The sequence below is a fragment of the Peromyscus eremicus genome, chromosome 20, assembly GCF_949786415.1.
Source record: "Peromyscus eremicus chromosome 20, PerEre_H2_v1, whole genome shotgun sequence".
Lineage (NCBI taxonomy): Eukaryota > Metazoa > Chordata > Mammalia > Rodentia > Cricetidae > Peromyscus > Peromyscus eremicus.
In genome coordinates this window covers 17,396,271-17,419,626 of record NC_081436.1, presented here as the reverse complement: position 1 = coordinate 17,419,626, position 23,356 = coordinate 17,396,271, and the positions used below count along the sequence as shown (strand labels likewise).

General features: G+C 51.2%; 1 protein-coding gene across 1 annotated transcript in view; it reads right to left on the bottom strand.

Moving 5' to 3' along the window:
* The window catches only part of Celsr1 (cadherin EGF LAG seven-pass G-type receptor 1), a 140,064-nt gene that overhangs the window by 12,478 nt on the left and 104,230 nt on the right, over positions 1-23,356 (bottom strand). Inside the window, exons 10-24 of the mRNA XM_059247997.1 lie at positions 21,707-21,892; positions 20,783-20,896; positions 20,080-20,254; positions 19,196-19,337; positions 18,791-18,911; positions 16,636-16,819; positions 16,192-16,293; positions 15,233-15,327; positions 14,594-14,803; positions 13,542-13,725; positions 11,900-12,043; positions 9,724-9,928; positions 8,545-8,712; positions 6,284-6,410; positions 3,702-3,902 (exon numbers count right to left, since the gene is read on the bottom strand). Of these exons, the coding sequence (XP_059103980.1) occupies positions 3,702-3,902; positions 6,284-6,410; positions 8,545-8,712; positions 9,724-9,928; positions 11,900-12,043; positions 13,542-13,725; positions 14,594-14,803; positions 15,233-15,327; positions 16,192-16,293; positions 16,636-16,819; positions 18,791-18,911; positions 19,196-19,337; positions 20,080-20,254; positions 20,783-20,896; positions 21,707-21,892 (2,358 nt within the window). The remainder of the gene's footprint in view (positions 1-3,701; positions 3,903-6,283; positions 6,411-8,544; positions 8,713-9,723; positions 9,929-11,899; positions 12,044-13,541; positions 13,726-14,593; positions 14,804-15,232; positions 15,328-16,191; positions 16,294-16,635; positions 16,820-18,790; positions 18,912-19,195; positions 19,338-20,079; positions 20,255-20,782; positions 20,897-21,706; positions 21,893-23,356) is intronic.

Here is a 23,356-nt window from a genome sequence, read left to right as displayed (position 1 = left end):
TGGGTGGACCCTGTAAGTGAGCTTCCAACAAAGTCCTCACAGGAGCAGAGCTGACCTGCAATCACCCTCCCTCCCCAAATTCCCAACAAGTAGGCTGGACCTCACATATTTTGAAATTCTCATGTGGATATATGGAAAACCACAGCTGGTTAGCTGGGACCACCCAAGGTCACAACCCCATTGTGTCCTACAATTTTGCCTTCCGTCAAGCTATCAAAGACCTTGACACTGTCAGCAGCAGTGTGGACCTGGGTTACCTCCTCAGGGCTGCTCCCTGTTTTCCTGAGACATCATCTCTAGACACCAGTTTGTCCCTCCTGGAGCCCCTATCACCTGGAGGACAAATGCCACCATCACCAATGGACTATAAAATCTCCCCAGGCCCGCTCCACGTAGCTCAATCAGAGGCAGCTCTCCATTCCTTCACAGCCAGATTTAATCGGCTCTCACACAGATGCCCACACCCTTCCGCTCCTCCACTCCTCCGCTCCTCACATTCAGATGCTCTGGACAGTGCACAGGACTGCAGCTGTCCTTACACTCAGGCTGCTGAACTTCCTGAATTGTTCCCCAGGATTTTATCCGTAGGTTGTTTTAGAATATTCTGTGGAATCCAACATGTCAAGGGTTTTCATTCTTTCTACATGTGGCCCCATTGAGGCCTTCCTCTCACACCTTAGTGATTAAGAATGGAGTAAGGTAGGTTCCTGCCATTAGGAACCACAGCTAAGGCTGCCTGCTGGTTCCCTCCACTGCCGTGCTAGTGTGTGTGTGTGGGGGGGGGGGGGGGGAGGGGGGGGGTGGTCCTTGTCCTAGGCTAAGGAGCTCCCTTTTCTAGTTTGTTCAAAGGGGGTTTTCTCCCGCCCCCTTCTTTCTAATCATGGAAGAGTATAAAAATTATCTATCTTTTTCTGCATTAAGAAAAAATATTTTCTCCTTGAGTGTAGTATTAGGGATGTAGCTTAGTGGTTAGAGGGCCTCATACCAGAAGCCCTAGGTTTGTTCAATCTCCAACACTGCCAAAATCAGGGAGTGCAGGCACAAGGGCCTATAGTCCCAAACACTCCAGAGGTGGAAGCCAGAGAGTCTGGACTTCAGGTTCATGCTGAGCCTCAGCTGACTCAAGCCCACTCAGGCTACATCAGCCCCTGCGTCCCAACAGCGAAAGGAAACTTGGATCATTCCTTATATGTGGTGATGAGAATGGCATTTATAGGTTTACATGCTACTAAATCATCTTCACGTCTGCCCTAAGATAAACCCAGCTGGGTTCTGTTATCTACATACAGATCCTGATGCATCCCCAGTGCCAGCCTTCCTTATCTTAGGTGAGAATGCAACCACTCAGCCACGGTTCAACTGCGCTGCCCCAAACTGTTCAAGCTGCCTTCCTGTCTCCTTTCTCAGCCCCAGTGTCTGTGATTGGCGCTTTTCCCCCCGTTAGAGAATTTTCCCTTCAAACCTTATGACTATTTAATCTTCTTATCCCCTTCTTCTCCACTTGGTTTCTGCCTTATTCTTCCCTTTCCAAACCTTTTCAAGGTCCCAGTGTTCTTTTGCTAAAGACCCTTAGCTCACTGGATTTCAGGCTTCCTCTAAAAAGGATGTTGATTTTTATGTAAACAGGCATTTTGTCTGCATGTATGTGCACCATGTGTGTGCAGTGCCCATGGAGGCCAGAAGAGGGTGTTGGACCCCTGGAACTGGAGGAACAGATGGTGGTGAGCCACCAGTGGTTGTTGAGAATGGAACCCAGGTCCTCTGGAAAGGCTCTTAACCTCCGAGCCATCTCTCCAGCCCCCATGACCTTTATTCTAACATCAGCAACATGATTTCAACTCTGATTTTACTATACCCTGTGAATTATTATTTTAAATCACATTTACTTATTTTGAGTGTGCATGTGTGTAGAGCATGCATGCCACGGGTACATGTGTGGAAGTAAAAAGACAACTGATGGGAGTGTGCTTCCTCCTGCCACTGTGAGGATCCTGGGGATTGAACTCAGGTCATCAGGCTTGGCAGCAGGGACCATCACTACGCCATCTTGCCCAGTCTGCGAGGTCAGACATGATATTTCTAGTAACATTTTTCCTTCAGTAAGATTCCTAGAAAATTTTCTTGAACTTGTGTCTTCTATAGGTGTATTTTGAGTTTTTTTTAACCAGGTACATAGAATGGCAGGCATCTACCGTCCCAGTGTGTAGACCCCTGTGATCATTCCATAGCTGCCCTCTGTCCCTGGTACAACCATTTGTCTTCAGTCTCATAAATCAGAAATCCTTGGCTTTGTCTAAGCTGGCACCCTGTCACATCTCATGACTGTCAATCTTGGTGCTGCTTACAAATGTCCCTCCTGTGGGCTATCTTTGCATCAGTGGCCAATTCCACCAATCACCCATGTCAGAGACGAGTATGTGCCCGGGAGCTGTGCCTGGACAGGCCTTGCTAGTGAGAGCATGCTGGCCACAGATCCAGCTGTGTAGGTGCAGGTAAGGATTCCCATTGCTTTCCATGTCCTTCCTCTACAACACTTAGGTTCTGCATGCTAACATCTGAAGACATGAATGCTAACATCAGGAGGCTCTCCAGTCTGGACACTACTCTACCCTGGGGATCTCTAGAGCATGGAGTGCATGACTGCCATGAGCAGCCAGGACCCCTGTGAGGTTCTGCAACACCTCTCAGGCTCATACAGTTCTCCAGGATCCAAGGCAACATTCAACAAACCTACCCAACACTCAACATCTCTGCATTTAATCATATCAACTGGAGGTTCCCTGTCTTTCCTCTCCTTTCCTCCTCTTCCCCACCTGTCCTCTCAGTAGGTTCCTTCCTCTTCTTTGGTCCTATACATCCCCAGAAACCACTTCCTTGCTCTATGCATTGGTTGCTCCTTGAGCAAAGCCCAGGGCTGTCATGCATGTGGAGACAACGGAGGGGTAGGGAACCTGTGCACCACTATCCACTAAAGCTACTGTAACCCACAGGACTCTGGGATTTAGCACATGACTACAGCGCCTTGATGGTTAATTCTAATTGTCAACTTGACACAAAATTAGACTCACCCAGGAAAACAGTCTCAATGGGAGACTGTCAAGGTCAGGTAGAATTGTGGGCCTGTCTGGGGGATGGATTTTCTTGAGTGTTAACAGATGAGAGAAGACCTAGCCCACAGTGAGTGGCGGCATTCTCTAGGCAGGGGGCCTCGGATTATATAAGAGTAGAGAAAGATGGCTGAGTACTAGACATGCTTGCATTTACTCTCTCTCTGCTCTTGAATATGAAGGGAGTAGCAGTCTTGAATTCCTGCCTTTGGCTTCCTCCCAATGACTGACTATGACCTGCAATCATGAACCAAATAAACCCTATATCTCTTAAGTTGCTTTTTGTCAGGGTGTTTTCTCACAGAAAGAACCAGGACCAGAATACCACCTATGAAATCACTAATGCTCATGTCAAGAGAGTGAGACTCACTGTGTGTGTGGCCTTTGGAAGACCCCATGGGTGCCCTTGGAGGTCTCCATAGGTCATAAAGCCTCGGCTTTCCCAGAGATTCCCTGACACAATGCCCTCACAAGGCAGGTAGGACTCTTCCACTGCTCCAGAACGACTGAGAGCACACCCAGGTGACAGCATGCCTGAGTGACAACCCTTAGTTCCTGTGGCAGGCTTGGGGGTGGGGGTGGGGGGTGTCTCACCGGGTTCTCGGTCTGGTTGATCCCGACCATGAAGATGAGCTGGGAGAAGAACAGTGCCCCAATGAGGTTCTTGTGAATGCTGTGCAGGTTGGAGCGCAGTGTCCGGACAAGGGAGAGCAGGACGAAGGCCACCAGGAGGGCCACCAGGGACAAGGACAGGGCGGCATAGGTGATGATCTTCAGGGGCAGAACCTCCCCATGCTGCAGGTGGGTTGGTTAAAGAGAAGTGAGGAGACAGACAAAACACAGTGATGGGCGTCAGATATCACAGGCTGGCAGGGGACCAGATAACTAGTTTGGGATGCTGAGGGAACTCTGGGGATGGATCGGTGGTGGCAACAGCTACCAACACGGGGATATACTAATGCTACCCACCCATGTGTTATATACTTTAGCCAGTGTGGCCTACACATTTAATCTCAGTCCTCAAGAGGCAGATAGACTTCTGTGAGTTGGAGGCTAATCTGGTCTACATAATGAGACTACTTCCCCGCCCCCCCGCCCCCCCCCCCCGCCCCCCCAAAAAAATTTTTTTTAAAAACCTTCCTACATAGCCGGGTGGGGATGGCACACACCTTTAATCCCAGTACTCGAGAGGCAGAGCCAGGCGGATCTCTGTGAGTTCGAGGCCATCCTGGTCTACAGAGTGAGATCCAGGACAGGCACCAAAACTACACAGAGAAACCCAGTCTTGAAGAAAAAAAAAAAAAAAAAAAAAAACACACACACACACACAAAAACCCTCCTACATAAATCCCACTATTAGGAGTGACCAAGACAGTCATTCTAATCCTAAACTGGCGATCTGCCAAGCGGACTCAGTTTGTGCAAACCCCACATGTCTCCAGTAGCACTGCCCCCCTCAAACCCAACCCAACTCAGCCAACAGTCACAGCAGACGCTTTACAAGGAGACTGAGCAACTTGTGATATAGTACCTTCCGCTGCTACGTAATACATGGTAGGAGCCTGTCACCTCTCCATGGCTGCATTATTTCACGTGGTCCTCAGACGGAACCCACGAGGAGAATGAGCACAAGGTAGGCACGGACGAATGAAGCTGGGACAGTCTAAGCTCCCTCGGTATCCTGACTAGACAGCCTGGAACTTCAGCTCTAGTAACTTGGGGCCTAGACGGTCATCTTTGGCCATAGAATCCTGCAGCTGGTTCTTCCTTCTCATCCCCAGCATACAGCCTGTGGCAACCGAGGGTGCCTAACGTAAAATATACATGAGATGGACCATTCTGAGTCTCCAGGCATATGCTTAGTGTGACTAGAGAGTTTTGGCATTTTGGGTACAGGTTATCCAGCACCTTCCAGGCGGCGGTGACAGAGCTGTGTACCATGGCTGCTCAGAGCCTACTACCCCAGGCGTCAATCACACCACAATGGCCAGCTCACATTCTCAAGCTGCTGAAGATACCAAAGGTATCATCCTCTCCCTGTCAGTGGCTTCCTCTCCTCACACTTTTGTTCCTGGGGGGCAGTGTGTGGCCTGAGAGACATCAAAGTGGGTGCAGAAGCAGCCCAGTCCAGAATGGCTGGAGGACCCTGCCCTGAGAAGAGGTAACATTCTAGAAACTTCTGAGCTTGAGGTTAGGTTTTACCACTGTACTAGTGGATTTCTGTCAAGTTGACAAAAACCTAGACAGATCTGGGAAGAGAAAAACCTTAATTCAGTAAATGCCTCCATAAGATGCCTGTAGGCAAGTCTGTTGGGCATTTTCTTGATTAATGATTTATGCAGAAGGACCCAGCCCACTGTGGGTGGTACTACCCCTGGGCTGCTAGTCCTGGGTTCTATAAGAAAGCAGGCTGAGCAGGCCAGTAAGCAAAACTCCTCCATGGCCTCTGCTTCAGCTCCAGCCTCTAGGTTCCTGCCTAGAGTTCCTGTCCCAACTTCCTATGATGATGGACTGTGGTAGGGAACTGTAAGCCAAATAAACCCTTTCTTCCCCAAGTTCATTTGGCTGTGGTGTTTCATCACCGCGATAGAAACCGTAAGACACCATCTAACACCTTTACAGCTAGTGTCTTTATAGTCTGGGCTCTTTGAAAACTTTTTTGTTTACTCATTTGTTTAAACAGGGTCTCACTCTGTTGCTGGTTGACCTTGAACTCACAGCAATCTTCTGCTTAAACTCCTGAGTGTTGGGATTACAGGCCATGTCCTGTTTCCCTTTTAAAAATTTTAACTTTCCCTTTTAAAAAATTGCATTTATGTATGTACGTTTGTGTGCATGTGCTCAAATGCATGCCACAATGCTATGTGGAGGTCAGAGGACAATTGGCAGGAGCTGGTTCTCTCCTTCCACAATGTGGGCCCTGGGGGTGGAACTCAGGTCATCAGGCACCTTTAGCTACCGAGACATCTTGCTGGCCCCTAACACCCCTTCAAGGTTTTCTCACAGGCCTCTTCAAACAGTTGGTAGAACACAACTTTCAGTGGGCACATTTGGTTTGCTCAACCCACAATGATATGAGGGCCTTGGGGGGATGGGTTAGGGACCAGGCCATTCCAGTTGCCATATGGATTAGTCCCCAGGCTTGCTGAGGGGGTGGGTAGTGGTGAAATGCCCACCTCACGCCTGGAAATGTCCATGAGCACCGCGCAGCTGGCCGAGCGGCTACACTGGCATGTGACGTGGGTCCGGTTCCTTGAGAGTAGCTCACAGCCCTTAGCTGACCACCCTCCAGTCCCACCGATGCTGTGGAGAAGAGAGAAACGGGTGAGTCTGTTCCATCTACCACTGAGGTAGCCCAGGAGCTGTCTTCACCCAGCCCTAGGGTCTCTGAGGCTGTCCTGACATCACTGGATCTGGTTGGGAAGGAATGGCCAAGAGCAGAGAACATCCACCCAAGGGGTGCCGAGTCCCACCACCTCACTGTCAGCTTCTAGGCCAAACCTTTTCCCCTTCTTCATCACACTGAAGAGGAGGGCCATGGCCACTGTCACGAAGGACATAGCCCTCACAGCCACTTGGCACTGTGTGAAACCTTTCCTTTACCTTTCATAGCTGGTCTGGGCTCTCGTGAGAGCCTCTCAAGTTCAAAGGTTATATGCCAGATACAGAAAACTCCAAAGAGAACAGACCCTGTGTCCAGAGGCAGCCGCCAAGGCTGAGGCAGCCTCTTTGTTCACCAGCCATACTGGGAGCCTCAATGGCCTCAGCAATAAACATCTCTCTCCATTGTCCACTTTCATGTTCACATTTCACAATGTTTTACAGGAGCTGCCTGGAAGCCAGGGTCCAATTAGTGTTGCTGTTTCACTGACGGAAAGCCCCAAATAACAAGTTGTTACGAGGGCCCTGCCCTCTGCGGCTCTGGGAAAGTCCTATAATCCCTCTGATCCTCAGTTTACTCATCTGTAAAATGGGGTGTGACGGTTGCCGCACTTTGCCAGGAGCGCTCAAGTTCAGGGGATAATGGCAGCGACATAAAGCAGGGGGCAGATCACTAGAGCCCCTGCTAATTGCCATTATTCAAACAAATAGCCGGGGACAGACAGCCATGCCTGGCCGCCATGGGGCCCACACAGCAGACACCAACGCTTCCCTTCACTCTCCCCTTTGTGAGCCCAAGATCTATTATGCCCCAGACTCAATGAGCTCACTTGTAAATGGCCTTTGGACAGAGAAGACGAATGATCTTGCCCGAGCATGTGCCTGACACCCAGCACAGACTCATGTGGTAGCACAGCTCTCTGTTCAATCCTGGGGGACCGTGAGGTGGGAAATGTCCCTGTGGTAGGAGCTTACAGATGACAACATCCAGGCCCAGCTTTAGACATGCAGAGAGGGCTTGGGTTTTGGCTCCCCGTGATGAAGAAAAACACTGATGCTTTTCATTTTAGACCGTGAGCCAAGCCTGGAGACCGGGGCTATTCCAGCACTTCCCCATTCCACCCCGAGTCCCTCTATGGAAGGGTGACCACAATGAGGCCAAAGAGCGAGGCAAGGAAGTGAAGGTCTGGCATCTCCCACTGCTGCTAAAAAGACAAATGTGATGATCTCATTGGCTTCAGCCACAGATGGAATCCAGTGTCACATAGGTACAGGGAAATAGCATCTTACATCTTTTAAAATCAACCACCTCCCTTCCTTGATTGAGGGTGCGATACATCATGAATCTGGTCATTCTTGGAGTTATCTCTGATGACTCCAGAAACAGGCCAAACAAACCCTGCTGGCAGGGGACAGCCTGGGACCAACACCACCACTTCCCTGCACATGTCCATTTCTGAGTCCCATATCCTGCAAGGGGCCTTGCCTGGCAGAGAAATGGGTGCTCATGTGGACCACCATATCGCAGATGTTCTACAGGTGAGCCAGATGTTCTACAGGTGAGCCAGATGTTCTACAGGTGAGCAGCCCATCTCAGCCACGGCCTCCTTGAGGGAGCCTTGGGTGTGCATACCTGTTTCTGAGTATTATGTGTGCAGCTGTGTACACGCCCTACGTATTCCTGCATGTGTATGCATGCACGGATCTATGTATTGTTGCACATGGATCATGTCTATATTATGTGTGCACATTCTTGTGGAGTATGTGTGTGTAAGTCTATATTTTTCCATGAGAATATGAGTAATTCCTCAACATGCACACGGATTTATGTGCTCACACATGTGTATGCGCACACACATGTGGGCACACATTGACACTCTTAGAGGCAAAATGGGGGAAGCCTCCCATCTTGTTAAGCCCTGGAAGGGGAGTAAGAGACCAGAAAACATAGCCTTCCTTCTGCCAGCTGAACCTTCTGAACTCAGCAAGGCCCTCCTGTCCAAACACAGGGCTCCCACAGAAGAGGTTGTTTGCAGACTCTGGGGGACCCACTTACTCAAGGGAGTGGTTCCAGAATACACAGACAGGCTTGCTCCGCTCCTCGGTCTCCAACAGGGCAAACTCCACCAGGATGGGCCTCTGCAGAGAGCTGGGGAGTGGGGTCCCCTCACTGTACACCATAGCACTCACTACCGGGGTGTTGATGACGGGCCGGTTAGGCAGTCTGTGACAGAGAGGGACGATTATAGGGATAAACATGATTAATTCACATTCTGTGAGAACCTGAGCCCAGACACTATGAGGACTTGGTCAATTGACCAACTGCAACACAGGCCGTGGACACAGATCACAGCAGCGCCCTCGGGAGGGTCCGGGCTGCACTGCCGGTATTCTCAAGAGTACAGGGAGAAGAGCCGGCCGTGTGTGGTGCACGCCTTTAATCCCAGCACTCGGGAGGCAGGGGCAGGCCTCTGTGAGTTCAAGGCCAGTCTGCTCTACAAAGTGAGTTCCAGGACAGCCAATTACACAGAGAAATCCTGTCTCGAAAAACAAAAAAACAAACAAACAAACAAAAAAGTACAGGGAGACTTGTCACTTCTAGGGGAAGGGGGCTTTAGAAACTTTGCAGAGCAGGTGTGTCTCTGCAAGATGTTGGATGCCATGACGTGGCCCAGGTGACACTGGGAGGAGTAGCATGGCCACACAGGGAATCTGGTTAAGTGACCACAGCCTGGGAACCCAGTCAGCCATCTCTAAGCGTGAAGCAAAAACAAGGAATGGGAAACAAGGAAGCGCCCACAAGCTACAGCAGCTGAGAAACATGGCCTGTGTGCAGCCTTCTGTTCTGGGGCAACACACACTGTCCAGCACACTGGCTGGCCGGCCCTCGGAACTGGGCCAGCAGAGGGCAGATGCACCTATAGGGTATCTATCACCCATGACAGCCTCTGGGTGTGGTGTGGGGGGACAGAATAGAGCCCCCAGAGGCACACGGTTGTGTAAACAAAGGAACATGTGGGCATAAGTGCCAAGGATGAACTGAGGCAGAGGACATGCACCATCCCAGGGCACAGCACCATGGCAGGCACAGGACCTCTCCTTGGCAGTCACTACAGGCCAGGGTCACGGCGTAATGTTATTGGGGATGACAGCGGGTGATTAGGACTTTGACTCATGGAAGACTCGGGGTGCTGGGGAAATGGGTCCCCTCAAGGTCCCTGCACCCAGGTCTCACCGGAGGCTGCGGTGGTCGGGGTCATAGTGTTCAGGCAGCAGCTGACCCAGGGTCCGGTAGATGATGACCAGGGCAACAGCAAACTGGCCGGGTTCATCGGGGTGTCTCCTCTGTCTGCTGAATGAGGTTTCTCTCTCAGCCCTGGGTTCCGGTTGTGCTGTCTGTGGTGCCGTCCTCCGGCCGGCCGGCCTCACCATGGGGCCTTCTGCAATGCGAGAACAGAGTATGAAGACTCAGGGCAGAATCCTGGGCCACCAAAGTTTCTACACTCTTAAAACTGACAGATGGAGCCGGGTGGTGGTGGTGCACGCCTTTAATTCCAGCACTTGGGAGGCAGAGTCAGGCGAATCTCTGTGAGTTCAAGGCCAGCCTGATCTACAGAGCAAGTTCGAGGACAGCAGGACTGTTATATAGAGAAACTTTGACTTGGAAAACCAAATAAACAAACAAACAAATAAAATTGGCAGATGGGAACTAACATGGAGTCTCCTCAAAAGCCACACATTAGTAGCCCATGGCCCAGTGGTTCTACCTTTGGGTATGAGTTAAAAGATCAGCACACAGATATGAAGACGTGTCCACAGACTGTCCAAATTTACAGACAGGAAGCAGCACAGTGGCCACTGGGTTGGCGTTGTTAGTGACCAGTGGCTAGTTTCCTATCAACAAGAGGAAGGGCTGGGGAGGCTGAGCTACACTGGGAATGTAGCAGACAGGGTGTTTAACAGACGCCTCCAGACGGGGTGTTTAAAGTTTCAATGTCATGTGGCAGGTGGCTGGAGTCTTACTCTTTGGATCCACTCAGAGCAGTGCTAAAGGAGACAGGGGCCTTCTGCACACACATGGGTTCTGTGCCCTGTGCTTTCTAACTTCATGCTAAATGCAGACATTTTTCAACTGGACATGAGAGAGGCCATGTATAGACCCCACACATAAGCACATATTTGGGGTGCCCAAGCCTACAGTGTCTTGCAACTTGCAGAAGCAGCCACGATGAGGGTGATTCTGGTGTGGGTCTGGCTGACCCAGCACCTGGGCTTGGTGAGGGAGAGGACAGGGAGAGAGATGTCATGTTCTCTGGGTTGGGTGTGGAAGGGATGGGCCTACTCCCTGCCTGAGTCCGTCTCCGTCCTAACAGCCGACCTATCAGACAATACGCTGCCTAACCACCGGGGAGTGTGGTACTGTGCCAGCCAACCCTAGTGTTTTAGCAGCTTTCAGACTTGGCACAATCAATAAAATGCCACTCGCAGGGCTATGTGGAATTAGGGACAGGACAGTATGGGACTCCTTCCATGGGAGTGTTCCATGGCAAACTGGGTTTCCCTGAGCCATGCCTCAGAAGCAGATAGGTGACGAGACAGTGTCGCAGAGACAGAGTCCTCTTCTAGTTAACAATGCTAAGGGACAGACACATGCACACACACATAAGAACAGTGGACCTATGCACCATGTAGGCAATACATATTGTTTTTGTGAATACATAGAATGTTCACATGCATACACACATGCACATGGAATATATGTACACACAGGATATAAACATATGCACACAGATTATACACATGTACACATATATACATGCACACCTGGAATACAAACATGTGTGTACATATATATGCATATTAATATGTGTATAAATAAACATACTGAATACACACACATATGCACACTAACATATACACAAATACAAACATTCCGAACATACACATATATGAACATTAATATATGCACATATACACATACTGGCTATACACACATATGCACACACATATTAACATATTAACACGCACATATACATACTGAATATATACACAACATATACATGTATAGACACAGAATACCACACATATGCACATCAGGAATATATACACCCATGCATAGATAGAATAAATACACACTTGCATGCAAGAGACACTCATAGCTAATACTCTTAAGCTCACAACATAATCACTTCTGTAGTCAGCCGTGAACAAAACACGTGGAAGATAGGGCCTGTTCTCAGCTCGGTCCTACATCCGTGAGAACCTCTCACAGTATTTATTGAAAATGCCTGAACATCACTCAGACCTGCTTGCTCCATGACTTGTCAGGGCACACTCACACTCTTAGAGGGTCACTCCCTCTGAAAGGACGGAGACACCCAAGGCAACAAGGGGCTTCTAGGTGGCTTCACCTTTTTTCTCAGGTGGTTTGAAGGTGTCAGCTGGGAAGGACACAGAGGACGCCAACTCCCTTGGAAACTCTTCCCGAATGTCCTCAAACCTTGGCACCTGGGCACCGGTGAAGTTAAACTTGTCGAAGATGTCAACTGCAAGAACTGGGACAATTCCTTTACTCACCCCCAAATGTCAGAGCTTTCTTGAACCCCCAGTTTGGAAATGATAACTGCGGTTTCAACGGGAGCCACGGTCTCTAGGGAACCTACTCAAAGTCACACAACGGGACACCTGAGGGCCACACAAGGCAGAGTGTGGCCCTCTGGCTCTTTATGGTGGCACCTGGCCCTGTCTTGCATGGCTCTGGTGGGGTGGAACATGAGGGGCAAGACCAGCCACAACATGGCCGCGAGAGGTACTGTCCTGCTCTGTTCCACGGGCTGTGCCATCCCAGCAGCCTTTCCAGGTGGTGGAGACAGACAGAGGCAGAGCTGGTGAAACAGACCCAGTTGACTGAGGGAGCTCTGTAGCACGGGCTCACCCTGTCTGTCTGCTCTCTGCCTTGTAGAAACACCTACAGGCCCCTGTAGAAACACTCTACAGGACACAGAGTCAAGCTATCCCCAAGCACCTCAAGCTGGTGCTGGCCGCCACCACCACTCTGACAAAGAGGCAGAGTCATGCCGGTATGTGCCAGGGGCCTCCTCATACCATCCTGCCCTGTGTAAGACTCCCTGCTAAAAGCTGAGCATAGTGGTGCATGCCTTTAAACACAGCACACAGGAGGCAGAGGCAGGTGGATTTGTGAGTTCCAGGACAACCTGGTCTACAGAGTGAGTTCCAGGATGGCCTGAGGTGCATAGTGAGACCCTGTCTCAAAAGAACACCTCAAGAAAAAACTCACTGCTAGGACAATACCCTTTGAGTCACTGCAGGAGGAGTGAGGGGCAGGAGGAAAAGCCTATGGTGTAGGGTAGGGCATCTCAGAGGGTCAACATCAGCAATGTTGCCAGCCCCATCCCTACTTAGAGTAACTCTGTGAGATGGAGATCCCCGGGACTTGGGGACTTCTTGCCAGCTTTGTCTGGACAGGTTAGGAACTGATTCACCAACCTGGGGCTCTTTCTCTGCTTGAAGGAATCAAGACAGTTAAACTCCCAAGCCCAGAGCAGTGTGTACTAGCGTTTGAGGTAACATGGGCCATGGGTGTGCTGGTAGCACTGGCTGCTTAGGGTCTGGCCCAGGGTGGGAAAGCCTGCACCTCCATCCCCACATGTCCCTTTCACACATAGACTTTCATCTGTGGTGAACAGGGAAAGGGGGATATTGTCCCCAGACAGGCTGCACTGTGGGGAATCCCAAACCCAGATGTCTGAAAGGTTGGCTGGACTCCAAGGACCCTAGGGTAACATCCACAGAAATATTTGGCCCCAGGAATGACATTGGCGATTGTGGATGTCTTTCGGGTTGGGCAACTTCTCCCGTTTTTATAGACAAGAAACTAGAGGCCAGAGCTGGTGGCTCACTTTTCCACAGAATGCCTGGGCGGAGGCTGTATCCCCACCCACTTCACTGTTAGGGGTCAGCTTCTGGACAGAATGACCCCCAAGTCCCTGGGCTTTTGCCTTCCACAGGTCCCCCCCACAGGTCAGTCCGTACTCATGTTGGCGGTGATGATGACGAAGGGCCTCAGATAGGTCCTTTTCACATTCCGTGCCACATTGCTGAAGTACGCCTCGAAGTGCCTGAGCAGCTGCGCGGCGCCCCCCTCACTCCGCTGGATCTGTTCCCACGCTGCCTGTGTAGCCGGGGCCAGGAGGGCGCTGCCTGTGTGGACAACATCCTGGGCAGACAGACAGACAGACAGATAAATGGTATTCAGTCTTCTGTCCTCAGATGCCTGGTCCTGAGATGGAGCAAACCATCTCCTAGACAGCCATGAGCTGACCAGGACTGAGCTGGGCCAGGAGAGCAAGGCTATAAGTCAACATCAGAGGACAGAACTGGCAGGAGGGTGTGAGGACCCTGCCAGGGGAAGGGAGGGAAGCAGGGCTACAAATTAACATCAGATACTCTACCGGGAGCGTGCCCTGCTCCTGGGGTGGGGGTGGGGGGCAGGGGACATCCCCAGACACTAAGGGCGAAAACAGGCAGGGATGCCCCTTCATTTTTAAACCAGGGAAGGGAACCACAGTGTACTACACTGAGGATGGAAGTGTGGCGAGGCCAGATACGGACATAATTATGGGGTGATGCCCCACATCTATATCCACCCCATCAGGGTTTATGTGAAACAGTGTTCAGCATGGTATGGGATGTGGGGGCTTAGATGACCCGGAGCAGAGGGCCTTGGTAGGAGGCATCAGTAGGAAGCTGAAGAACCTATCAGCTAAGCTCTGCCATTCTCAAACTGGGCCTTTGGGCAAACCCTAAGCTCCATGTGCCTCAGTTTCCTTATCTGTCAAGTGGTAGGAAAATGAACATAGCTAAAATACACGCCACTCACAACACTGGGCCTGCTCAGTGGTCCCTAACTGTTAGCATTGCTGCTGTGAGGCTGTGGTCCTCCCTTGCCTCGTCACAGCACTAACGAGGCTTTCTCACACCCCAAACGAAGGGATGCCTTGACAGGACCCCATGCTATGCTTCACCAGCTGAGCCCGGCTCCTGACCCCACAACTCCCGCTGCACGAGGGTCACCCTCCTCTTACCTCATGGAAGTCAGCCTCACGAGTGGCCGCCAAGTCGAAGCCCTGCTGGTGGCTCTCATGCTTCAGGACGCGGACCAACAGCTGGTAGGCCGTGCGCACATCATTGCCAAAGAGCGTACCATTGTGCCGCGTGGCGTTCCTCAGTGCCTTTGCCAGCCTCAGGGACCTGTCTCCATCCATCCTGGTCTCATTTCGGCTCAGCTTCTCATTCTGGCACAAAAAGGAAATGGCGATGTTTGCAAGCGGATTTCATTTGTTGTGGCCCTTCCCGCCACATTCTCTACTTGGTAGTATCCTCGAGGGTACTTCAAAGATCCCAGACCCGTGAGGATCCCGAGTTGACAAACGGCAGCAAGAAAAGGACAGGCCTGCTGGGCAAGAGTGTGTGGGAGCAATGTCCGAGTTTGGCGACAGTGACGACTCTGTGTCTACAGAACCAGAACCAGAAGACAGAAGACCCACTTACTTGAAGCTAGCCTGACTCACCTGAGTAAAGGGAGGGGGCCTGGCCCCTGGCCACTGAAGCCCCAGGATTGCCCCTTCTCCATCTGCTTCCAGATCCATGGCCTCTGGGGAGCCTTACCTGACCCAAATGCAACCCCTCTAGCACATACCCAAGAGGCAATGACTGTGACCTACCATGGCCTTGAGATCCACAAAAGAGCCTGAGGTGCAGTTGAAGAGCTCTGGGGGAAGCCAGCCCTTCTCTCCACTGCAGTGCCGAATTGCGTTGCCTTGGGAACAGAAGCATGCTCAGACTGCGGGTGGGCACCTAGGAACACCTCAACCTGATGTACTTGGCCAACCCTTGCACGGAGCACAGCTGAGGATCCAGGTGGGGGCTATGCCAGTCAACTTCACAGCCAGGGGGCAGGGCCAACACATGCTCTCATCTTCCACAATGAAAACTCTAAGCTGCCCTGACAGTTAAAGCCAGACCCTCTGGGTTCCCAGCAATACAAGCAACCATGTGGGTATGGGCAAGTCTGTGAGACGATGAGCCAGTGCTGAAGATCCCCACACAGGGCTTACTGGAGACAGCATGGACACCACTCCTTGCCATTTTACAGAGAACAAGTGCCATAAACAACAAGGTGACCTGTCAAGGCCCTAGGCAGAGAGTAGCAAAGCCCAGTACCCAGGTGGAAGGAGGTGAGTCACGGGTCATTTTCCTCCGTTACGCCCCTTTCACGTTCCGACTCTTGCTACTGAGGGAAAACTTAGGTCATTTCTCCCAACACATTCCTTAATGACATATCTTAAATTCAAATTAAATGCATATGGGCATTTTGTCTGCATATACATCTGTGCACCACTACGACCTGCATGGCCAGTGCCAGGGAGGCCACAAGAGAGTGCCGGATCCCCTGGAACTGGAGTTACAGATGGTATGAGCCACCACCTGGGTGCTGGGAATTGAACTCAGGTCCTCTAGAAGAGAAGCCAGTGCTCTTAACCAAGGAGCTATCTCTGTAGCCCATGACATTCATTCAACGTGGACATTCAAAAGCTCAGATGCCCCAGGTCACCTGCCCAGGAAAAAAAGGCCACCTCAGACTGATTTCCTAGCCCGAGGACAACCCAGGCACAGGACTTACCCACTGATCCTTTGGGGCACGGCACCGCTGCTGGCTGCCCAAACTTCGTCTGTGGCCACCAGATGCCAGCCTCAAATGCTCTGGGACACCCATTGTAGATCACTGAGGACAGAGGACAAAGTCATTCAGCCCCGCTCAGCTGTCTCCACAAATGCACCGGTCCTATGTTCCACCCACCAAGGGCTCCCAAGAGTGACTCCAGCACCTTCCCGTCACAACGCACATTAGAACAGGCTCTGGTCTAGGGCCTCTCACAAAGATCAGGTTTCTAGAAGGCCAAGAGAACTCAAAAAAAAAAAAAAAAAAAAAAAAAAAAAGGCTGCCAACATTCTCCAAGCCCAAGGGATGTACAGGCACACACATGCACACGCTAGCATACACACGTTAAACATGGCGGTCTATTCCGCAGTGTGACCAGAAAGGGGTCAGGGGACAACAACAGACCTTCACAGCCGAGTGAGGTGACCTCAGCGAAGGGGTTATCGCAGCGGTTGCATTGGCGGCCGATAACACCAGGCTTGCAGGCACACTGGCCGGTGTCCATGTCGCAGGCACGGCTGTGGGAGCCGTGGGGGAAGCAGTCACAGGGAAGACAGGCATCCTGGGCTGGGGGCTTGTAGTAATTCTCCTGTAAAAGTCACAGGTGGGGCCAGTGAGATGGCTCGGTGGGGAAAGGTGCTGGCCACCCAAGTCTGGCCGGCTGAGTTCAATCCCCAGCACCTACGTAAAGGTGGAGGGAGAGAATGTCTCCAGAGGTGTCCTCTGACCTCCCCATGTGTACCATGACACATGCACACTAAATAACTATATGTAATAAAACTCTTTTCTTACACTTCCTGTAAGTACTGGGATGGAGCTCAGGGCTTTGTACATGTTTGACAGGATCTCTATTCAAAACTATTCCAAAGCCTTAATATATATATTTTTTTTACCCCCAGACAGGGACTCCCTTCACAGCCCAGGCTGGCTTTGAACTCACAATCCTTCTGCCTCAGCCTCCTGTGTGCTAGAATCACAGGTGTCTAGTACCACATCTAACTAAACTCTTTCTCTAACTTAAAAATACATTTTGTGTGTGTGTGTGTGTGTGTGTGTGTGTGTGTGTGTGTGTGTGTGTGTACAGTGGTATGTCGGGAGGTCAGAGGGCCACTCTAGGGTTGTTCTTGCCTGCAGCCTATGGAATCAGGGGATTGAACTCAGACCAGTGAGCGAGTGCCTCTAAACTGAGCCATTTTGCCTGCCCACTTTAAGTGCTGATGAGAAAAAGCTATAGGCATTTTCCCCCATAACGCTGTATACATGGCTCTTCCTTCCTCCTGCCACCCACAGATGCAATTGCCCCATCAAAGCACGCAAGGCCAGGCCTGAGCCACATCCATCCACACTCACTTCAACTTGATGCTCAGAGTATACAAGGCCTGTATCACTGTCGCAAGACTGACATTGGAGAAGCATCTCAGGGACAAAGTATCACAGCCCACGGTGACAGTGTCCTTCCCTGGGTTCTCACCCTATCTCCTTGACAGCATGTCCCTTACTGAGTGACTACTGCTACCCCCTCAAAGCCAATGGCAATCTTCCAGTGGCAACTCTGGAGGCCCCTGCAGTTGGGGGCGGGGCTTCCCACAGCTGCAGCTAAGCACACAGGAGCATATTCAGAAGCTGTGAGACCAGGTGTCCCACGCTGCACACACATTAGGTCTGGATACCAAGATAGAGTATGGCTTGTGTATATGTGTGGGTGGCGGTGTGTGTGTGTGTGTGTGTGTGTGTGTGTGTGTGTGTGTGTGTGTGCCAGGGATCAAATCTAGGGTCTGTGCAAGGCCGAGTGTGTGAGCTCTACCTTCTGAGCCATATCCCCTGCCCTCCAGATTTTAAAAACTCTGACATCATTGAGTGCCAGCTTGGTAAAAGGCCGGGATGGCAGCTGACCAAGAAAACCAAGGTTGATGCCAAAGATGTGGCAACCTGCATAGAAATGGCTTGATCTGGTGTTACTCACTGGATGTGAGGCTGAAGAAAGACCACAGTGGCTTCTAGATCCCACAGTGGGACAGTCTGAACCAGTTTAGATGTAAGAAGCCCCGGAGTGTTCACAGAGCACAGGTGAGCAACCCAATGTATGTTTGTTTGTTTTGGTTTTCAAGACAGGGTTTCTCTGTGTAGCCCCGGCTGTCCTAGAGCTCTTTCTGTAGACCAGGCTGGCCTTGAACTCGGAGGTCCATCAGCCTCTGCCTTCTGAGTATCCAGATTAAAGGAGTGTACCACCACTGCCCGGCACAACCCAACATTTAAATGCATGCATGTATGGGTGTATGTATGGATGTGTGACTGTGTACAGGTAGGAATGCACGCAGATGTTTGTGCTTACATAGGGGTGCATGTGAATATAGGTGAATGTGTGTATATAAAAGTATATCACACACACACACACACACACACACACACACACACACACGCACATATATATGTGTATATATATGGGTGCATCTGTCCATGTGTGTAGACTCATGTTTGTATGTAGGCCATACTGTGCATGCACAGCCAGCTTGCTGGGTTCACACCTAAGGCAGGTGGGGACAGGCTGATGGCTCCTCACCTTGCACTGGCATTGGCCGTTGGTCTTGTTGCAGTCCGGATCAAAGCCCTGACTGACAGCACAGTGACAAGGACCACACACCGGGTTCCCCCACCAGCCTTTGGGGCATGGAAGGTCGACTCTGATGGAGAAATAAGGTGACAGATGAAGGACACTCCAGAGTGCCCTCATCCCTGCCTTCAGGGGGCCACATACCCAGCCAGGCTCTGTCTACAAACATACTGTTTAAAATGATGTTTTTCTCCGTGCATCCATCTGTCTTAAAGATGCACATGAGAAGCCCAGTGAGGGCCTCAGGTTAGCGTGGAATAAGGGCACGGTGGGGATGGCATCTGTTTGTACCTCTCCGGGAAGATGGGGACAGAAGCCAAGAGGGCCACGGGGCAGTGTCACGGGCTCCCTTACTTGTTCTCGCAGTACTGCCCATAGTGGCCGGGCCCACATTCGCATGAGTAGCCTCGAGGACTGTTGGGGGAGCGCACACAGGCCGCGACATGCTTGCAGGGGTTCAGGAGACATGCGTCCACACACTTTCTTCCAAAGTAGCCTGTGGGGACAGGGCCAGCGTGACCTCTACACCAAGGCTTCTCTGCGTCCCATGCTTCCTGAAGCTGACAGTTCCTGCCGCTCAGGAGGAGGGAACAGCAGCCTCCCCTCCAGGTCACAGGAGACAGACTGGGAAAACATGGAAGGCAAGCAGCCCGGGCCAGGGGAGGGCTGGATGTAGAGGTGTGGTTCCTGGGTATTCCAGACACATGGGAGATGGGGGCTATCAATGAATACCTTCGATGCTTCTCCACCCACCAAATTCAAAGGTGGCCAGTGAAATGTGTCACTTTTTCAAATATGTCACTTTACACTGAATATTCTGACTGCACTTTGAGATTAAAGTCCCGAATGTTCCTAGGCTGAGAAAGAAAAAGCAAGGCTTTTTCAAGTAGAAAGGCTTTCTGAGGGGAGTCGGGAGACGGAAAGAAGGTCTACCTTTGTAGCCCAGGCTGGCCTGGAATTCACCATGCAGCCCAGGCTGGCCCAGAACTCACTATACAGCCTATGCTGACTTCAAACTTGCAGTTTTCCTGCCACGGCTGATATTTCCTCCCAAGTGCTGATTGATATTATAGGTTCGAGTCACTATGCATGGCACAGAGGACACTTCTCATGAAACAGCTCAGGGCCCTGTCGTCTCACTGGTTTGACCTGGGAAGCGGCCAGCCCAAATCAGTTTCCCCAGAGGCACCATAGCCACCACAGGCTCCTCCACGATGGTGTGAAGTGAGGGTCCCTACCTCTGTCACAGACGCAGGAGTAGCTGTCCCAGGTGTCCCGGCAGTGGCTGTGTGGAGGGCAGGGGCTTGAGGCACATGGGTCCTCCACGTCACAGCCATCCTTGACCCTGACCTTGAGGGCGTCATTCATGTTCAGGGTGGCAATGTTGGTAGATGTCTCCCCCATCCTCACGCCCTGCATTTAAAAAGTGGGGGCAGCCGGACTCAGTCTCAAGAGTGGTAGAACTGGAGGGTATACCCCAGAGGGTAAGGAGAAGTTAAGAGAGCCCCCAAATTCTCTCCCAATCTGAACAACTCTTCTTATCCCCACAGCCTGGAGGCCAGAGACGTGGGCAATGTTGGGTCACACAGCATGGCCAGCGGCAAAGGAATGTGTGGTTCGTGTCCACTGCGGGAGGGCTGTGAGTGGGACAGGGCTTAGCTGCTCCCTTGCCAGCTGTGGGACACCTGTGTGGATGTGAAGCTGGACCAGCCATGGCAGAAGCAAGAGGCTGAAGGCTGGGGTTTTGGGGGTCGGATCCCTAGCTAGGAGGAGAAGCTAGGAGGGAAGGTGGGAGTGAGCAGGAAACATGAGTTAAAGTCTGGGGTGCCTACTAGGTGGATCATTTCTTTGCCAAAGACTAACCGAAGAGCCATACCAACTGTAGTGATGGAGGCCTGAGCCATCCCAGCTAGCAAAGATGCAGTACCATGCCTGCCATACCTGCATACAGCCTCGGAAACCACGGCGCACAGACAACTTGTCCTCGGACACGCCTCCGATGACAATAGTCCGCATCTTCAACCCAGGAAGCTGGTTCCCAATCTGCACCGTGCTCTACATGGAAAGGATGGGGGGGGGGTGTCTCTGGGCACACCTTCCCAATAGGAGGAATGTGCTCAAGACTAAGGCAGGGGGACACGAACCACCTCCCTAGAGCCTCCAAAGGAAGGCTTCTGGAGGAAAGCAGGCGGACTGTATGTGGTACACAGGGCGTGGGATCCAGGTGGTCAGTGGGGAAGACATGGGCAACTCTCCTACCCCATGATGGGCACAGCACCAAAAACGCCATGGTGGGGGAATGAGTTGGGTAAGCAGGGACATCTAACTCAACAGCTGTGCACTCTTAGAACGTGGTGCAAGGCAAGCTAGATTCCAAGGCTCTCGTGAATCACTAGGCATTCTCTAAGTATGTGGTATCTTCTGACATGTGCCATGTTCTCTGGCAGAAACCAGTCTGGTTTAGTGAGCATTCTGAGGGAGCTGTCTGGAGACAGCTGCATACAGCTGGGACAGATGTGTATCTGTGTCTTCCAGGCCCTCAGGGCCCTGGTCTTTTCCAGCTTAATTCTCTATTTCCCTTTCCAGGAAATACTTAGGCAGAGGCACAGGTCTGAACAATGAGATGCTACTCAAAGCAACTTCGCCAAGAGCATGCTCTGCAAAGGTACCTGAAGCACCATGATGGGAGACCCAGGTGGGCAGAGCCCAACTCCAGACTACAGACATGTCCTCAGCATACATGGACTAGAAGATACAAAGCCAGGGAGGCCCACCAGTGCTTCTCCAAACCTGTGAGGTCCCTGCAGTGCTAGCATATGGAGCATCATTGTGCTTTCCCATGGGCTGATGAAGGTACATACTCACCTGGTCCATCCCATAGTCCAAGGTCATGACTGCCAGGTATTTGATGTCCTTGCCCTCCTTGGCGCTCCTCAGTTCTATTAGCAGGTGATGCCATTCTCCATCGCTTATACGGGACTTGGACAGCTGCATGGATGCCATGTCGGAGGGACCGTGGGAGACCTCAAACTGGATGTAGCTGTTGAGAATCTGTAGGGCAGAGAGAGCCACACCAACTGACTGGTGCAGTTACAGCAACATGGAAAGCATTCTGTAGACATCTAATAACATAGCCATGCAGACAGACTTAGGACATCGCACCAGAGTGAAAAAATAAAATAAAAATTAGGAGCCAGGCATGGTGGTGCCCACCTGTGATCCCAGGACTTGGTGGAACAGCAGGAATGATCCTGAGTTTGGAGACAGCTTATTCTAAATAGCAAGTTTCAGGCCAGCCTGGGCTACGTAGTGAGACTATCTCAAAAGAGAGAGGAAAAAGAAAACAAAGACAGACACAGATTTGGCTGGGAATGTAGCTCAGAGGTAGAGCACTTGCCTGGCATGTAAGGCCTGGGCTTTGCTCCCTAACAACACACACACACACACACACACACACACACACACAAAAAAAAAAAAAAAATTTGGTACAATTTTAGTTTGTCAAGATCTAGTCTTATTTTAAGACATGAATGAAAATCAAGAGTATTGCACCTGGCCTAGAACGGTGTTTTAAATGAATGCAGTTAAGGCCAGCTGCAGTGGTGCATGCTTTTAATCCCAGCACTTGAGAGGCAGGGGCAGGGGCAGGGGCAGGGAAAGGAGTAGGGCCCAGAAGCAGAGGGGTAGAGGCAGGGCAAGTGGATCTTCATGTGTTTGACACCATCCTGGTCTACACAATGAGCTCCAGGCCAGTCATGACAAAAGAAAAAAATTTGAAAAGAAAAGAAAAGAAAGAAATGCAGCTGGGGGCTGGCAAGATGGCTTAGGGGGTAAGGGCACTTGCTGCCAAGCCCAATGACCCCAGTTAGATGCCTGAGACTCGCAAGATGGAAAGACAGGACTGACTTCCACAAGTCGTCCTCTGGGTCCCATAGGCACACTATGACACATACATGCACACATATAATTACATAAAGAAATACATAAATGTCAAAATTTTAAATTAATGCAGCTGGAGCAATGCCCAAATGATGATGATGATGATGATGATGATGATGATGATGATTTTGACTTGACAGAGAGAACTGGGTGAGTTGGACCATCGTCCTCCTCCTGTGAGTTAGGACACCTGTGTGAAGGTCTGAGTGACAGAGCAGAGTTGCAGGGCTGAGGCCAGGGAGAAGGAAGCTGCAGCTCTGCTTGGGGCCGCTTCCCCCATGGCCACCCGCTGGTGCTGAAGACTCAGCCTCAGCAAGGGCTGAAGAGGGTCCTGCAGGCCCACGGGAAAAAGATGAGAATTCCCATCCCAACCAGGCTGCATGGGCAGGCGTCTTCAAGGCTTAGCGTGCTGAAGGGTTAGACACTTGGAGTAAACAAGAAACAGAGCGGATCTTGCAGGGACAGAAGCCTGGCTTTGACTCTCTGTGACTGTACTAACATGTTCTGGGGCAACTAGTTCCCCTGGCTGCTGCCAACAACAAAGAGGACGACAAGGACACCCGTTCTCTCTAGATT